The 18,548-nt window shown below is 47.4% G+C and overlaps 1 protein-coding gene across 10 annotated transcripts in view; it reads right to left on the bottom strand.

Moving 5' to 3' along the window:
• The window catches only part of SPATA13 (spermatogenesis associated 13), a 163,716-nt gene that overhangs the window by 33,645 nt on the left and 111,523 nt on the right, over positions 1–18,548 (bottom strand). For 7 of the 10 annotated variants that reach the window (XM_027469295.3, XM_021274482.4, XM_072032670.1 and 4 more), the window contains one exon: positions 10,679–12,466. In XM_027469295.3, coding sequence (XP_027325096.1) covers positions 10,679–12,466 — 1,788 coding nt within the window. Of the gene's footprint in view, positions 1–849; positions 1,026–10,678; positions 12,467–12,745; positions 12,993–14,343; positions 14,491–18,548 lie in introns of those variants that run through there. The other 3 variants (XM_027469311.3, XM_005022574.6, XM_013102455.5) reach the window with 3 other exon arrangements.

Raw genomic sequence — 18,548 nt, 5'->3', positions numbered from 1 at the left:
TTGCATGACTGCCTGATGGGGTGAGTAACTAACTCCAATTCACTGCTGAGCAAGGGAACCCTGCTGTAATTTCTCCTGTAAATTACAAACTAATTCTGACTTTCTGTAAAAAAAATCTGCCAACTTCTTTATCAAGATATTATTAGACTGCCTAAGTGCATTTATGACAATGTGCAAAGCTAATAAATATTCTAAAAGGAGAGGCTACATTTTGATTACCTCTGGCTACAGGTTTTTCCTCTGTTTTAGACCAGATGAAGGCATTTCAGGTGCTGCATTGTCAAAGCAGACATTAGCCCAGAATCAGCCTTTTACAATGAAGCCTGTACAAGATTTCTCATCCTCTGTCACCTTCTGCTCCACATACCATTTTCAACCAGGCCAGTACAACTCCAGTTAGCCTGATGCACCTGATAGAGTGGGCAGGTTTTGCTTTTTATTTGAAAGTCAGATTAAGAGAAATTTCACTGTATGAAACCACTTTAACTAGCAGGCAGAGTTAATAAACAGTCAGCATTTTAACAGCATTACTGCAATGAAGGTATGAAAAATGATCCAACTCCTTTGTTCTACATTAAGTTCCTCCACTTACAACGTGAAATTTCCTCTGAATAGAGCACTTGCACTGATTTGAACTCTGTGGTGCCACACCTGCCACTCAAGAAGGCTTCAGCTTCTCTGCAGGTTTTGGCTCGTGCCTCAGTTTCAGGAGCTGAAGAGGCTCAGCAGGAGCGAGCACCCGGCTGGCACAGCGACACGGCTCCCTGCAGCCCAGCGGGTGAAGCTGGCTGTCAAACGCAGCCCCTCGAGGTCAGAGCAGCAAAAGCACAGGTTAAGCAAGGTCCTTACCTCTGAATCAGACACGGGTAAAGGGTCTCCACACACACAGTGACTGAGAATGGAGCTCACTAGTGTCATTTTCTGTTTCTCTTTTTCAGAGTCTTGTCCGTAAGAGCCACAAGCGCGAACAACCTCCCTGCGTAACCAGTCAGGCAAAGTTCATCCCATGTTCCTGTACTTTTAGACTGAGGGAAGGACACGTCACATGTCATCTCCTAATCTGCTTTTTACACCCTTATCTTGAGCAATAACATTTGCAAAGAGAGGACTGTTCTGCTTCTGTAGCACTCCACCTACAGTAGCCTATCCAAATGACAGTGAGGTTTGTCTCTGCTGTGCAATAAACAACCCTGAAGGGCATGTATTTTCAGGCTTAGCCCCTTAACTGCACTGAACAATAAACTAATAATAAACTAATAAAACAGAAAGGATAATCCTTTCCGAGCAAAATATCAGAGGAAACGAGACTGATAACCTTACAGTGCTCTAAGTGACCTAATCAAGCAAGAGGGACCTGACCAAGAGACGCTGACTACCAGGAATAAAATACCCTGCGTGTAACTCATAGGCTCCTGTACTTAGTCACTGAAGCAAGTTCCACTTGTCACCGGCTTTATACTGATGTACCTCAAGTGACCTTCCCCTGATTTACCAAGAGAAATTGGGTTTATGTTCTACAATCTACAGACATGGGTATAAATATGCATGGCGCTTCACGCAGGACAAAAATCAAAACGTCATGCACTCACTCCAGAATTATAAGTGCTGGTTAAAAAATTTCAAGCAATTTCAAGACTCCCAAGAGGTAAAGGTCTAACTAAAGCCAAGCCCACATTGAGTTTTCTGAAATTCACACCTGCTAATCTAGCGACAACACAGGATTACCAATGCTAGCACTCAAGATCGTTCATCTTGTCTTTTAGGCTGCATCCTCATTCAGATGAGACTGCAATCACAAACAGATCTACATATTTATACCAATGCAGATGAATAAATTTCACACAGACAGCCAAATATCTCCAACAGTATTTGTTAACTTGCTGTATTTCAACCTTTTTTCTTTTTACTGCGTCATGCAAGTATGACACTGGACCTCCAGGAGGCCTGGGCCATCCTGAAGCATTTGACAGCTGCTTTTAGGTATCGAGGTTCAGCTCCACGTGCCAGTTCTGGGTTGCTGTTTGAGTGTGTTCCCCGGCCCCCTTACAGCACCCACCAGGATGCCATCCCAATGGCAGCTTCCCAAGCACCTGCACCACGGAGCCCAAGCCCAGCTGGGCTGAACCACTCCTTTGCCTGGCCCAGACTGATTTCCCAATCCAGATAAAGTAGCTTCAAGGGCTCGGTTCTGTTCATGCTCACCTCGATCTGGCATAGGTACAACTCTGCTGCATTCAGGAGAGCACTGCTGCTGTTGGCATTCCCTGTTACTCATTAATACCAATGTAAGCAAGATCAGCATCAGGTGGTCAGGCACTAAAATCTTAACTGAGCCTTGGTAGCCAGATGAGAGACAGTTTTGCAATTAATACTTGGTGTGTTTTATAAATTTGGCGTCAAAACCTACCTCCAGAGGGAGTGTTGCCCAAGGAGAGAAGGATAACTTTCCACATCAGAACAAGATCAGATTTATACAGTGCTGATAGTGATGTTTATATGTATACAACTTATATGGATGCAACTGATATCGCTGTAATTTGCCTGTACCTGAAATTGCATGGAGGCACAATTGCATTACTGGCACAATTATATCAATCAGGAGTAACATCCCATACCAGACAGACACACCTGAGTGCAGAAAAAGCCCAAACTATAAAACTGACCCAACACACGCCTGCTGCTGGTACACTTGTTGCACTGACAACAGACAAACAATCCCATGTGAGCTTCTGATAGTGCAGTTATGCCAATAAACTCCCCAATGAGAATAAAATCCCAGCTCTGTAAATGTGTTGGTGCCTGGGTAATACAACGGAGGCTCCTTGCCCACCCGGCTGCATTCTTACCATTACACAGTTGGATTTTTTATTTGTATATTTATGTCCTACCGACACAATTAACGCTTCCTAACTTCCACATACAGAGAAGGGGACAATTAAATCCCTAGAAATGTGTTTCCCATCTATCTTCTCCACCTCAATTTCCACCACCTGCTTTTTTTTTTTTTTTTTTTTTTTTCCCTTAGCTCCAAAAGAAGTTGTATTGCTTCTTGTTTTGGTATCTCTTTATTTTCCTGAAAACACTTGTGATGAATAATCAGTCCTGGTCTTCTGTAAATGGCAATGTTTAAAATCAGGTACTGGAGTATTTATAGGGAAAATTCACAGCAGTTGTGCTATTTTGTGTAGATATCTCTGTATTTTGATTACGAGTACATGCTTCCATATGCATTTGGGAGTCCATAAATAAAATGTATAAACTTATGCTAACAATGACAGCTATATGTCAGCATTATAATAGTGACTATTAGAGAGCTGACATTTCTGTATAACACAGGAACTGCCACTTACAACACAGGAATTGCCAAATGCTAATAACTGCAGTAAGACTAGAATGGATTTTTCAGTTCATAAAAGCTAGCAAAAATATAAAGGACCAAGTGCTCATGACCTCGTGGTCATAAATAATTTTATCACCTTCACTTAACTAAGTAAAAGTCCAGGCAGAGTGTCTCCACCCAGGTACACGATAAAAGGTAACCTTTGCACTTTTTCTGGTTGCTAAATAGCAGCTGGGGAACACTAGTTGAAGATCATTTATCATCACTACTAACTGAGGTTAAAAGGTTGTTTTATGCTTCATGGACATGATCAATATTGGCTCTGAAGTGGGGCTCTCGAGTCCTTCTACCTCTAGGCAGGTGTTAAAGGAGCAAAGTCCCTCCCACTGTAAGCAAAGAGCAGGTCTGAGACCACCTGATGGAACTGAACAGGTACAAGTCTGTGGGGCCCGATGCCGTGCATCCCACGGTCCTGAGGGAACTGGCTGATGTAGCTGCCAAGCCTCTCTCCATCATGTTTGAAAAGCCTTGGAAGTCAGGTGAAGTCCCTGGTGACTGGGAAAAGGGAAACATCACTCCCAGTTTTATAAAAGGTCAAAAGGAGGACCCAGGGAACTACAGACCAATGAGCCTCACCTCTGTGCCTGCCAAAATAATGGAACAGATCCTCCTGGAAGCAACGTCAAGGCACATGCAGGACAAGGAGGTGATCACAGCCAGCATGGCTTCACCAAGGGCAAATCACGCCTGACCAACCTGGTGGCCTTCTACAATGGAGTGACTGCATCAGTCAACAAGGGAAGACTGACCAATGTCATCTATCTGGACTTCTGCAAGGCCTTTAACATGGTCCCATGACATCCTGATCTCCAGATTGGACAGAGATGGATTTGAAGGGTGGACCATTCCGTGGATAAGGAATTGGCTTGAAGGTCACACCCAGAGAGTGGTGGTCAATGGCTCCATGCCCAGGTGGAGACTGGTGCTGAGTGGTGTCCCTCAGGGATCTATCCTGGGACCAGTGCTGTTTAATATCTTTAGCAATGACACAGACAGTGGGTTCAAGTGAACCCTCAGCGAGTTTGCAGATGCCACCAAGCTGAGCGGTGCGGTTGATACACCAGAAGGAAGGGATGACATCCAGGGGGACCTGGACTGGCTGAAGAAGTAGGCCCACGTGAACCTAATGAGGTTCAGCAAGTCCAAGTGCAAGGTGCTGCACGTGGGTTGGGGCAATCCCAGACATGAGCAGAGACTTGGAGAAAAACTCACTGAGAGCAGCCCCGAGGAGAAAGACCTGGGGGTTCTGGTGTACGAAAGGCCCAACACGAGCCAGCAGTGCGTGCCTGCAGCCCAGGAGGCCAACTGCATCCTGGGCTGCACCAACAGAGGGGTGGGCAGCAGGTGGAGGGAGGGGATTGTGCCCCTCTGCTCTGCCCTGGTGAGGCCCCACCTGGAGTGCTGCAACCAAGGCTGGAGCCCCCAGCACAAGAAGGATGTGGAACTGTTAGAGTGGGTCCAGAGGAGGGCCATGAGGATGGTTATAGGGCTGTAGCACCTCTCCTGTGAAGAAAGGCTGAGAGAGCTGGGGATGTTCAGCCTGGAGAAGAGGATGTTCTGGGGAGACCTCATTGCAGCCTTTCAGTACTTAAAGGAAGCTTATAAAAAGACAGAGGCAACTATTTTTTTCTTCATGGGCAGACAGTGATAGGATAAGGGAACATGGTTTTAAACTAAAAGAGGGGAGATTTAGATGTTAGTAGGAAATTCTTCCCTCAGGGGGTGGTGAGGCCCTGGCACAGGCTGCCCAGAGAAGCTGTGGATGCCCCATCCCTGGAGGTGCTCAAGGCCAGGCTGGATGGGGCTTTGGCAACCTGGTGTGGTGGGAGCTGTACCTGCTCATGGCAGGGGGTAGGAATGAGCTGATCTTTAAGGTCCCTTCCAACCCAAACCACTGGATGATCTATACAGATAAGCCATACAGATACAACCCCATACAAAACTTGACCATGTATTTCTACGGCATTTTTAATGCTGGCTTACTTCATTTAACCTGAGCCTTGAAAGCGTGCTTATCGTAATCAAAAAGCCTAATGCTTTCCCTGTGAGCAATGTGCTTTACAAAGATTACTGAGTTCACCTTCGTAACATTCACATTTCACAGATAAGGCGCAGACACAAAGCACTTCAGCAATTCAAATCACACAGGAAGCACAGCTGAGCTGGAAATGACCAGAGGATCTCGTGACTGTTCTTCGGCCTGAAGGATTTCCTTCATCCTCTCCTCTGTCATTTTACTCATTTCCAAAACCAAACGCAGCTGGCAGATTTCTGACGGGCAGAGGGCTGTTTGCAGAGATGTGCATTTGCTTTGCAGAATAATCTCCTCAGACATACAAAATGCAAGAGGGCTAAAAACAGAAAACAGTTTTTCCGGTGTCTTGATCTGTGGGGATGATGCTGTAGTGGTATTTCACGTTTACTTCAGTATCTTAAATTAAAAGCAAGCATGTAGCATATAGTAAAGTAACACTTTACTGTATATCTTTAACAGTAACACTTTAATGTATATCTTTAGAGTCTTTTCAGAAGATGTAGAGGCATTAACAGCCCCTAAATAATCCCTATGTCATTTCTAAATCAAGACTCGGGACAGCCCAGAGCATGTAGGAGGACTGAAAATACTCGTTTTCCTCTGATTTGGTCAAACAAACAACGTTTTCCAGGCTGCCTGTTGTCTCTGTAACATCCGCTGGCAAACCTCAAAAGCCAGCTGATTTGAAAGTTGAGCTTTCTGCAAACAAAGCCCAACATAAAAAGCTGTCGGCTTTGTACCCATCTCTCCAGGAGGAGGTCCCCTGGCTCCCCTTCTCCCCACCCTTCCCGGGCAAAGCCTCATTGTCCTTGCCCCAGCCCAAGCCCAAGCAGCCGGCAGGTCCCAGGAGCGGACCCAGCCTGCAGCCTGCAGCGGGTGGAGCTGCCTTGGGCGACTCTCCGTCTGCAAACGATTACTTGCTCGAGCGTGGCAGGAGGGCGAGGCCGCTGCGGTTGAGCTGGGGCTCAGAGGAGCCGAGCCTGCTGTGCTCCACCTTGGTCCCATGCAGGGGGGCTCAGCTGCACCCCCAGCAGCCCCCGGATGCCAGCGAGGGGAAGCGCAGGTGGTTCGGAGAAAACCCCATGGCTGCCTTCCTTTAGTGTGGGCATCACAGCCTCACAGCGTCACAGGGTTGCTGAGGTTGGAAGCAACCCCTGGAGGCCCCTGGTGCCCCCCCTGCCCAAGCAGGGACACCCAGAGCAGGCTGCCCAGGCCCACATCCAGGCGGCTTTTGGAGCTCCCCAAGGAGGAGACCCCACAGCCTCTCTGGGCAGCCTGTGCCAGGGCTCCGTCACCCGCCCAGCACAGCAGTGCTGCCTGGTGCTCAGAGGGAGCCTCCTGGAGCTGGGATGGATGTGCAGCACCAGCAGGTCAGCACCATGCTCTGTGCCCAGGGTGCCACTCCACAGCCAGGGGTATGATCACTACTGACCAGGGCAAGCCACTTGGCTGTGCCTAACCTGACCCAGAACCCTGATTCCTGTTCCCACTGCATTTTTTCCCCTCTGCCTACCAGAGGATGCAGTGACAAATGACTGCGGGCTGCACTGAATGGCAGACAGCTTTGCTGCAGTGAGTTGGAGGAGCTGCTGCTGTGACAGGAAGGAGGGCGTCCTTTGAGGGCTCCGTGCTCTATCATTTCAGCCATCAGCTCTACAAGGCACGGCGGTTTCTGCTTCAGCTCTGCACACAACTGCTCTTGGAAGTCATCCTCTGAGCAACGTGCAGAGGTATCCTGTCCTGTTTGAGGCAGCCCAGAGAGTTCAGAGCAAATCCAACATCTCTTGGTCTCATTGAAATCTGCAGATGAGATGCTGCTGAGCACCTCTGATGGTGCTCTGCTGCTGTCCCCTGGTCAGAGCGGCACCAGCAGTGCTGGGACCCGCTGCGAGCAGTAAACCCAGTTTACGTTCCCACCCTTATTTACTTAATCCTTCCCAGTTTAGCAGATTTTCAGTTACTCAGATTAAGCTGATTAAGCCACATTCCAAATCGCATGTGGATGACCTGGAGATGAATAAACCCAACGCCGACAGCTCAGGGAGCTGAGAGCAGCTGACCCTGTGAGGTGCTGGGCACTTGCAATTCATAGGAGTTCTTCCAGGAGTTTTACCCCCAAATAAAGCCGTGTGTGCTCAATATTCAGAGCCCAGAGACCTGTAAGGAAATGACGAGAGCAGCAGCTCCAGCCTTACTGTGTGCTACCTCAGGTCAGCACTGCACAGGGCTGAGCTCTAGGGACCTCACGGCGTGGATGAGGTGGGACATCCGACTGCATGGCACAGACGTAAATGAGTCAAGAGATCGATCCTAGAGCATTTAAAGTACAATCCGCAGATAAACTGGGACTCAGCCCTCAGTACAGAATTACCTCTTCACTATAATCTATAATAATCTTCACTATAATCACTTAGAGTCATGCAGATAACATGTGTATTTAAGTAATAAAAGGTCTTGTGTACCATGAAGCCAGATGCCAGCAAGGCACCTTACACAGCAGGTGTTCAAAGAGCTTGGGAAACACTAGGTGACGTCAAATAATTATTTGCTCTTTTTTTTTTTTTTTTTTGTCCCAAACTGCGTCTTTTATGCAGCCTTAGTGGCTGCCATGTGCCAGTCCAAAGCAAAGGCTTTAAGGTTTTGTTACTTACACTGACATGGGGCTCTTCTTCAGGAAAGTCAAGTCCAAATGTGAAATGGTACTTTATGCAGGGTAGTTTCTGCATTTGGGCATGCACGGAGATGGACCAAGTCCCACTGACTTCATCTGCAGACTGTAATTGTCTGGACAAGTGGGTAAGGGAATAAAATAGCTTTGCTTCCAGCTACTGCAGCCAGTCCTTAGAGGAGAACATGTTTGAGCCTGGCCTTTCAGTACCTTGCAAGCTTTGTAGTGAAATATGTCTCCGAGCCACAGAGATTTTAGCACCTATGCTGGAATACATACTGGCTTTTACATGAAATTCACATGAAAAAGAAGATGCATGGAATGTGGAATGTATGCAGATCTGTCCGTCGACGTGGTGTACTTAAGGTGCAGACAAAGTCTTTCAAGTTTTGGATTTGCATTGCTCAGCATTACTCCTCAAAGGGTTGCTGAGAATGAACCAAGCACTAGAGTGTCACAGAAACAATTCTCTGGGTGGGTACAGTTCTGTAACGCAGGGGTGTAAGGTTAAATTAAAAAATGAATTGTAGTGAAAAGTTCAAACCCCAGTGACCTCATTGTGTGGGTATGTGGCATTCACTGAAGAGCCCGCAGGCTGCATAAATTCCAATTAAAAAATACCTGGCGTCTTTGGTACCAAGCTACCTCCATGCATGCTAGCGAGGAGGGGCAAAAGAGCAATGACACTCTCAAGAGATGTGGAGCAGGTCTGGAGAGAAGACAGGGCAGTGCTTACACCCTTTGCACACTAAGACAGAGGTAGCCTCTGTCCTGCACAGCTCCTGCTTCCAATCTGCAGCTCCCACCTCCAAAAATGTAGTTGTAGAGCAGAGGTCTGGGTGCAGCTGCACCAGTTGGTGGACACAGCTGTTTTGCCATGCAGCAGCACGCAGACCACTCCAAGCAGTGCCCATTTAGACAACTGAAACATGCTCACAAATAACCTAAAATATATGATAAGATAGAGAGAAAGTTTAAATTGCAGGCTAGATAATAACAGAATGTGGTGTTAAAACTAAAACTGCAGTAACTTTTATCCACCCAAGGCACACATTCATTTTAAAACTTCTGAAAGGCAGCACTGGTTTGTGGGGAACCAAGGGGAGGGACGAGCTGAATTTCTCTTGTGTCATGAGCCCAGATCACCACTAGATGGTAGATGAGGAGCATTGATTTTTCTTCCCGTTTCATTCCTGAGACCGCTGACACATCAACCACCAGGGCTTCTCACCCCTTTGGCAGTGAAAGCATCTCCTTGCCTACACCCTTATGGGAGAGCTTTGAAAGACGGGTGGGTGGCTGTGGCAACCCTGGGACTCTGCGGTGGGGAACGATCCCAGAGCCCCAGTGTTTGTAGGTACTGGGCTAATTTTCCAACCTTACCATAGCCGCAGACAATAAACAACCTTGCTCTTCCCCAGCAGGATGGCAACACTGATGAGAATGGCAATAACTGCAATCTCCAGTCGGTTTGTAAAAAAAACGCCAAGCTTTTAAAGTTATATGGTTTCACGGACATAAGACTATCAAGCATGAGAGGCTGTAGTGTGTACAACTGCAACAATTACCTTTGTTTCTCTCAGACCTAAGGCATATACACGTTTATTCAAACTGAGGTGGCTTGAAAGCTACAGCAGTTCAATTCTGTAACTGGTTTTCAAGCAGACCCAGAGGGTTCCTAGCTTTGGTGCACGTTTCCCAATGAAGAACAAACCTCTGAGAGATGCCTCACCTCAGGCAGCCCAAAGCCGTGCTGCTGCACACGGCAGGGGCTGAGCTGTGCCATTTCCAGGATGTGTGTGCCTGCTCTTCACTGACACTGACAAATCATCGGCACTGCTCCAGTGGCAGTGCTCACAGTGCCTCTCCTCCACAGGGCTTCAGGTTTATTGCTGCGTTTATTTCAGGGGTGCAGCAATGCAGCTGCCCTTCTGCTGCATGAAGGTACAATGACATGCTGGTGGCTTCCCCAACACTTGAGCAGCAACACGCTCTGCTGTCCAAAATCTGCAGGCAAATATCCAAATAGCCTGCACTCGGCATGGCCACCAATGCACAGTGACAACTTCAGCAAGGACTGAACGTTTAAACCCCTACACCGCACCTTTCACAACACACCGCCCTACAAACATCACCCCGTTCTGCAAGGCTTCCATGGGAAAAGCGTTTAACACTGAATCAACACTGCTTCCAAGTGCACTGACTCCTTGGAGACCTTTCGGCTGGGAAGAAACACAGCCAGACCCTGCTCAGGCTAGTAAAATCTGACAAGCCCACATGACAAGCTGGTATAACTGCAGGGTGTAATAAACTGCCCTTGAAAAAACGTACGTGAACAGCTTGGCTGCCAAAACTTTCTTCGATAATAATGTACAAAGGAAAAATAATTTGATGTTAGCTTCCAAAGAGAATACATTAAAGGAAATAATTGCTGTCAGCATATTTTAGCAATAACAAGCTGCAATAGTCATTAGCATTCAGGTTATTTTGCATTGTTCGTGCTGTTTTGCATTAATAAAGACAAAACCTGATGGGTAAATAAATAACTTCTAAACAATTTTGCTTTCTTTCTTACCTCTTCCTTTTTTTCTTCTGCACCAGGGGCTAAATTGAGGCTCAGCTGAGAGTGGCTGCTTATGCCACTGTCCTCGTTTCCATCATCGTAGTACACTGTTTGCACGGCGTCCTGGAAGCAGACAGGATTCCTGCCCAGCTTCTGCCCGGCGACCTCGCCCCTCTCCTCGCTTTCCACTGAGCTCAGTGACAGCGTGCTGTGATGGTCCAGGCACTGGAAATCCATATTGCACTTGACCTTCTCCACACTGGGGCTCTGAGGTTTTGGAGCAGTTGGCCTGGCAGGAACGTGAGGATTTTCGGCTTCCCATGTAAACTGCTGGGCAGCTTTCGGTTCATCCGAGTCCGTATCAAACACTTCATTGGGAAACGGCCCGATGTCACTCAGAGTCGGTGACAAGCTCTCAGACTCTGGGAAACCTGAAGACGTCCTGAGGCTTCTGTCTTCAGCACCAGCTACATTCATTTCAGCCTCTTTATCCTGAGCAGCTGCGGGGCTCTGCAGGCAAGGTGTTCCTGGTGAGGAAGAGTCTGGACTAGATACCGAGGAGGTGCATCTCTTTCTGTCATGATCAGTGCTACTGGAAACCCTGCGGGAGTAGTCATCGTGCAGTCTGCTGTTCGACCTCGTTCTCTGGGACTGCTCGCTGGGAGAAGGAGCTGCGCTCTTAGAGCCATCCTTCTTCCACGCGGCATCTGCAACGTTGCTGACAAGCTTCAAAACTCGGTCAAAATCCTTTGCCCTGATGGGGCTCTTCCATCGTTTGGATCTCCTCTCGGGGTTCCCGCTGGTTTTGTCTGAGTCAGCAGAAGGAGCGCTCGCAGTCCTTGCTGGCATTTGTTTTTCATTTGCAGCCTTGAGGTCGGTCAGGTTTGAGGTGGACTTCCGTTTGAATGAGCTTTTCTTCAGGAAGTTTAAATTATCCGAACTTTTGCTTCTTCGATAAACGATCCTGTTGTTTTCAGAGTCTTTCACTAAAATCTCACAGATCTTTGGCTCTGCGAGGACGGGAGACGTTGGCCTCGTGCCGTTGTGATGGCTCTGGGTTTTCTCTGCATCCAGCAAGTTGATGCGGCCGGCGCCGTAAGCCCGCCTGATGCTGCGAGAGCGGTGAGTGTTCCTCAGGAAAGACTCATCGCTCTCCTCCGCATCAGAGCAGTCAGAAGCCAAACCATCCACTGCGCTCTGCAAATCCTGTAAAGGTCCCGAATAGGAGTACCTGTTAGTCTGAACTCTCACCACTGCCCCGTTTGAAATGTTCTTGCCTACACTGTTCTCGTTTAGGATATCTGAGCATTCCCTCGCTTGAATCCCTTGGAGAACGGACGATTTCAGCTTCTTGAAAGACCCCATTTTCCTGATGGAAGACAGAGCATTCCACGTGGAAGAGTTGCCCATCAAAATCAGAGACCGAGGCCTGTCGGTGCTGGAATTCGCCCGTTTCCGAGGGGTGGAGAAAAAGCGCATGATTTTGGAAGGGCTGAGTTTCTCGTCTTGTATTTCCTCTTCGAGACCCGTGCTGGTGCTGTAACCCCCATTACGACTGACAGAGGTCGTCAGGTTTGGGGGCTCCTTGTTATCCATCACTATACAGGTGACGGTGGTGCCGCCATTCCGAATTGTGGTCATGCCCTCGATGCTGTACGCATGGAGGCGGAGGCTGGGGCAGCTCAAAGCCACGTTGCTGTCTCCAGCAGCTGCCCTCGCTGCCTGTCCTTCATCTGCTGCACCTTCGCTCCTCTTGCTTCCACGTTCGCCGGGCGAGGTGAGCTCCTCAGGCTGCACTGCCTGCACCAAGAAAGCAAAGGCGCCCGTTAGAGAAATCCCTGTGCAAAGTCCCCCACAAAAGGAAGTTTGATCCCCATTGTAAGACTTAAAGGCACACATGAGCTCGGGGAGTTCCTCTCAGCTGAACAAAGGTGTGTTACAGCAGCGAGGAGACGTTAATAACTCCCTCAAAGTACAACTGCGTTCGTTTGCAATTTAAGTGACCGGAATAATTTCAATATGTGCTTGTTTTCCTAAAGCTTAATAAGCCAGTGAATTCACTACGATTACCACACCCACCTTAGAACACGAAATGCAATCCCCACACGCATGAAAAGAGAAAACCCCGACAACTGCAATCCAGCCTTCCTCCTCGGTGCTAAACACAAGAAGTTTTCATTCAAAAACCATCTCCAAACAGAGAGGACCCGTGGAGATTTTATCCTCCACTTGCTGCTGTGGTGTTCCCGGACCCGATCCATCCTCATCCCCCCCAGGAGGCAAACCCAAGCGCTCCATCAGAGCACGATGCTGCCCTCCCTGAGCCAAACAAGACCCCCAAATCTGACAAAAACTTGGATTTGGAAGTGACTCCGAGCCCCATTGCCCTGCTGCAGGGCATCTCCAGGGGGTGCAGCCTGAGCTGGGCTCCTGAGGAGCTGCGGGGGGAGCCGTGGAGATGAAAGCAAGGCCGGGGGGTCGCGGGGGACACCCCACAGCCCCCCAAGGGCTCTTGCCCCGGGGTAAGGGGAGGGAACAGCGCCGGAGGCAGCGCTGCAGCCCCGGCCTCGCCTTTGTCTCCGCCGGCCCCAAGTGGCCGCGGGGGCTCGGAGGGCAGCGAGGAGGAGGGGGAGGCCCCTGGAAACGGGGAGGGGGGCGAGGAGAGGAGGGGGGGGACCCGCGGCTGAGCTTCCCCCCCCTCCCTGGTCCCCGCAGCCCTTCCCCCTCGGCAAGGCACAGAAAGCGGCGGCTCCGGGCTGCCTGAAAGGAGCCGTGGGGTTTTTGCATCACCATAAGAATAAGGCGAGCGGCCGGGGCAAAGGCGAGGCAAGCCCTGAAAGAGGCGAGTTTGGGAGGCGGTGGGTCCCTGCAGGCTCGTCCCTCCCGAGCAGGGCTTCAGCAGGAGTTGTTGGGGCCGCTGGGGATAAAGGGAAAGGGATTTCCTCGCCTTGCAGCCCCGCATCGCCCCCATCCCCTTCATTCAAAGCGGCCCCGCCGGAGCCCGGCGCGGACAAAGGCACCGAAACCTCGGCCGGCCCTCGCCTGCCTGCACCCCTCGCCAATTCAACGGGGATAAAAAGAAAATAATAATAATAAAAATAAATACATAGGAAGAAGCAGAAGAAGCCGCTGCTCTCGGCGAAGTTCGCAGGGAAAGCGGCTTTCTGCACCTGAGCAGGCAGGAGGGGGGGGGGAAGCGGGGAGCACGGAGTGAACCGAAAGGAGGAGAAACAGGAGTGAGAACGACATGAGAAAACAGTAAGAATGAAAGGAGAAAAGAATAAGAGGAGTAAATAATAAGAGTGAAAGGAGAAGATAGTAAGAGTGAAAGGAGAAAATAGTAAGAATGAAAGGAGAAAATACGAATGAAAGAAGGAATAATAATAATGGAATGAGAAGGAATAATAATAAAAATGAGAAGAAATTATAATAAATGATAATAATTAAATGTTAATAATTAAATGATAATGATAATTAAACGGCAATAACAAATAATTAAATAATAATAAATAATTAAGCGACAGCATAAATAATTAAACACTGTGGTTTTTTGAAAAAAAAAAAAAAAAAGCTCCCGGCACGCAGCTTTGCACCGACTTCCCCGCTCTGTCCCGGGGAAGGAGGGTGAAGGGGGACGGGGGGGGGGCACACTGCCGGTCCCAGCTCGGTTCCCTTACCTGGGGGGACCCGGGGACCCCCGGTGCCGCCGCCCGTCCCCGCCGCCTCCCGCATCGCTATGGCAGCGGCCGCCGCGGCGGGGCGGGGAGCGGCGCTCCCGGGCAGCGCCGGCCGGGGGCGGCGGCGGCGGCATGGCGGGGCGGGGAGGGGCGGCCCCGGGCTCGGCGAGCCTCCCCCCCACGGCCCCGAGAGGGGGCTGGCTTCGAGGTCCCAGCTGTGGGAGGGAACCTGAAGAGACCCTGGGGTGCAAGGGCCCGACTGCTGTCGATAGTGAGGGGGGAATGGGGTTGGTGTGTGGAGGCTGGAGGTGGAAACGCTGGGGAAAAGGGCTTGGCAGGCTGCGAGGGGTGTTAGATAGCTGCACGTGGTGCCCAGGCTCTTTCTGTCCCACAGCCGGACAGTTTTGCCTGCCACTGTTCCCCAAACATTAAGATCTCGTAATGCACAGTGAGCAGTGCCCATATGCTGCACAAAGGAGTTGTGAGAGTGCCTTACAGCCCCGTGTCACCACTCCTGACAAAGACACATAACAACCAGTACCACTTACTCCAACAGTTTTAACATCTAAGAATATTCCTGCACGTGGACTGGACTTGTAGGTACAACTAAAACACTTTAAATACAACTCAATTAAGAGGCACAATGACAACGGGGTGGGACAGGCACCCTGGAGAAGTCACAAAGGCCATCAGCCTGTCCTCTGAGCCTGGTGTGCTGTGACTCCGCACGCTGTAATTACCTCTCTGGAGCATGGCGTAGCCAGCCTCTGAACGGCAAGATGTGGTTAGTGGATGAGGCAAACAAATGGGCTTAAGGGGTGTAGGTCAAATGAGGTGGCAAATAACTCTGGCACTGACCACAGGATTCTCGGGAAGCCAGCAGTGCCAGGCACGGCCTGGCACCCACCCGGGACTGGCTGGGTTGAGCTTCGTGGCAGGCCTCTGGAAGAAGTGTGTTTTGAAGAATGACTCAAGGGAGTGGGTGAAGTGGTTGCTTTATAATGCTGGACATGGAGAAATGGAGATTCAGACTGGAAGAACTGACAGGGAACAACCTGGGGAAGTGCTCAAGTCAGTGTGAGCGAGAAGTATCTGCCTCGGATCTTGGGACAAGGAAGCGAAGGGGCTGAAATGGCCAAGGGACTGTGGGGGTGTCTATGAGATGTTACCTGTAAAAGTGTTTCCAACAATTTGGCAAACTTGTCCCACAGCTTGCCTAGTATCTCTAGGGGGTTGTGCTGATCCCTTAAAAACCGCCTAGCAGAGCTACTCAAACTTAATTTTCAATGAATTTGTGTCCCAATGTTCCTGTACCATCCTTTTGAATATCCTTTTCAATACATAAGTCCCCTCAGAGAAGGGAACCAGTTCCCCCTGTGCCTTCTACCCACCAGATGGACAAAAAAAGCAGAAAAAAGCCATGAGCTGGTGCTGAATCAAGGCACTACTTTGGGTCTTTCCTTTATCCAGCCAACAATGTTGAAGCTGAAGAAACTCTGACAACTTTGAGATCTAAATATTTGTCATAAATATAGCTGAAATTCACCAGATGGTTAAAAACTGCTTAAGGAGACAGAAATGACAGGAGAAACTATTGAGAGACTAAGAACTTACTCACAAGAACTTAATTGCCTTACAAAACCAAGATAAAAAACTCACTTTGGGTAATTAGGTAAAATACAATTGTATGTTGCATTCCCTGAATGTCACTACATTAATGAAGGGAATACGTAGAAAAATACAATTATAGGAATAAGAGTATTCAGTCAGTTAATCTCTTGTCAAGTTACAAAAATTAAATATTGTAGTTGTCATCTTCTGAGACCTTTTTGTAATAGATGTTTTACTGGTATCATGCTCAAACCTACTTGTCACTGTTGCAGCATCATTGAGTCACAATTTTCTGTATGTATTCAGTGTGAAGCACACTAAAGGACTGTGCTGTGTCTGAGGACAGGGTTAACTTCCTGCATTGTAGACAAATAATTACACAAATCTTTTCTTAATCTGAATTATTCTTTTTTTAAAGGCTGGTAGCCACAACTGTATTTAGTACTCAAGTGCAGTCACACCAAGGTTCAGTGAAATGATGCAAAACAAAGTTTATCAACACGACTGCCACAAGAAAGAAGGCAGATCACTCATCCAATTATAAACTAGAGCACTTTTCTGTATCTTCCAATATTCAAAGAAAATCAAGATAAAATGTTTCATTAAAGTTGCAAAACAAAAATTCATTAAATTAGTTCTGTTCTTCTACAATCCTAAAGGCTTTTGTACAATCCTGAAAAAAAAAAAAAAAAAACTCCTCCAAATTTTAAATTTCTAATGGAAAAAAAGGGTGCTTTTGAAGTGAAATTTACAGCTTTTTCCCTTCTTGAGAACATTAATGTTATATGCCTCTAAGAATGTTTGAAAATATGTAAATAAGAACAAATGCATAGCATTTTACAGTTTCCTCTGAAAAACTTAACTATAAACCCTGATACGTTTAGGCTAATGTTTTGACCCCAGATGAGTAACAGAGGATGCAGCTGACTGAGAAGTTGACCACATACAGTAATTTATGAAGAGAAGAACTCCAAAAGAAAAAAAAAATTGGTTGGTATATGCATGAGATTTTTAATAACGACTTGACAATGGCCATCACACTTATTGCAACAAAAATGAAATGCTTGTTTCAGAAGCTCAAAGTCTGTAACTGGAAAGAGGTTTAATGGGCATGTGACAAGGAATGAGAAGGATTAATCTAAGTGTAATACAGGTGGGAAAGGATTACAAAAAAATGTGACATGGGAGAAAAAGTATTCTTCACCATATTTAATGATAAAGAAACACCCCACCAAAAAAAATCTTTTAATAGGTTAGTGATACCTCTGGCTTTCTCAGAATAGCAATGGACACATTTGTGTAGTAAGAAAATCATTCACTTAAATCTGAAAAGTCTAAATGGGAACGATTCTCTCTGCTTAGTTTATAAATTCTCCTTTTCAGTCCCACAATTTTATTATTCATTTTCTGGTTCATTTATAAATCCTTTTTAAAAGATGATTTTAAAATAGTATTTTGTTTTTAAATGTACTCTTGAAAGAATAATGAAAAAGAGCCAAAATGAATAGTTTCAGGAAAACAAAATAAAAACATTTGTCGTACTTCAACAGCTATTGGGCAAGACTGGCAAAGGAAATGACACTCTTAAGACATCCCCTAAGTTAATGAGTGACTGAATTTAATTATTAAGATGGAGAATTACTGAAACAAGAAATCTCTCTGCTTTCAATGACAGGGTCTTTCCCAGGCTGCAGTATGTAGCTAATGCTGCAGTTTTGCGTTTTGTGCCTTCCTTTTACATCCCAGCAAGGACTCTCCTGCAAGCAATTAACCTCCATGGAATCTCTATACATAGATAGGTCCCACAGGGGGAATTAAACTGAGCCATATATCTGTTGAAGTTAAAGACAACTCCCCCACGGACTTCAGTGGGAGCAGGATCAAGATCTCAACTTGTACAGTTTGAAAAGGAGAGAAGAATCATATGCTTGTGTAAGCAGGCTCAAACTAACTTATTTTTGTCTGACATATATAAACTGTATGGGAAATTAATGTACCATTTGTGTATATCTGTCACCAAATCAGTAATAATAAATCGAAAGGGATTTTCCAGATTCAAGAGCTCTGTCATCCTGGCACTGAAAAATTCCACTCCAGAAAATGAATCATGTTGCTGCGGAAAACACTCAAAGGACAGCTTGGGTTCAACTGATGGATTAACGTCTTCATTTGCCCAATGAAAGTCGTCATTGCCAGCGTGTGGGAAGCTGGGACACTACTTTCTAAAGGCCTGTTCCTGCTGCATTTACTCCTCTGTTTGACCTTAACTCGCAGCCAGTTCAATACAAATAAAGGCAATTACTGAGCAAAGCAGAAGTTTAGCGTGGCTTGGTCTAAATCACAACGCACAACAAACCGTGCTTTTTCCCCTCATCATTCACAATCTTCTTTTAAATGTGCTTTGCCGAGGTTGTTTCACTGAGCTTGCTCAGCTCTATTAAACACAGAGATGCAATTTAGGGAGAGCACAATAGCCCAGTGGAATGACGCCACCAAGGAAAAATGACCCTTGTGTACCAGGTTACCATTGTCCCATCTCGCAGTTGCTCTTACTCACCCACCTACACCACTCCAGCTGCAGGCAACTTAATGAT

This window comes from Anas platyrhynchos, chromosome 1 (genome assembly GCF_047663525.1).
Source record: "Anas platyrhynchos isolate ZD024472 breed Pekin duck chromosome 1, IASCAAS_PekinDuck_T2T, whole genome shotgun sequence".
Lineage (NCBI taxonomy): Eukaryota > Metazoa > Chordata > Aves > Anseriformes > Anatidae > Anas > Anas platyrhynchos.
The sequence above is the reverse complement of the archived record's forward strand: the minus strand, read 5'-3'. Positions and strand labels throughout refer to the sequence as shown.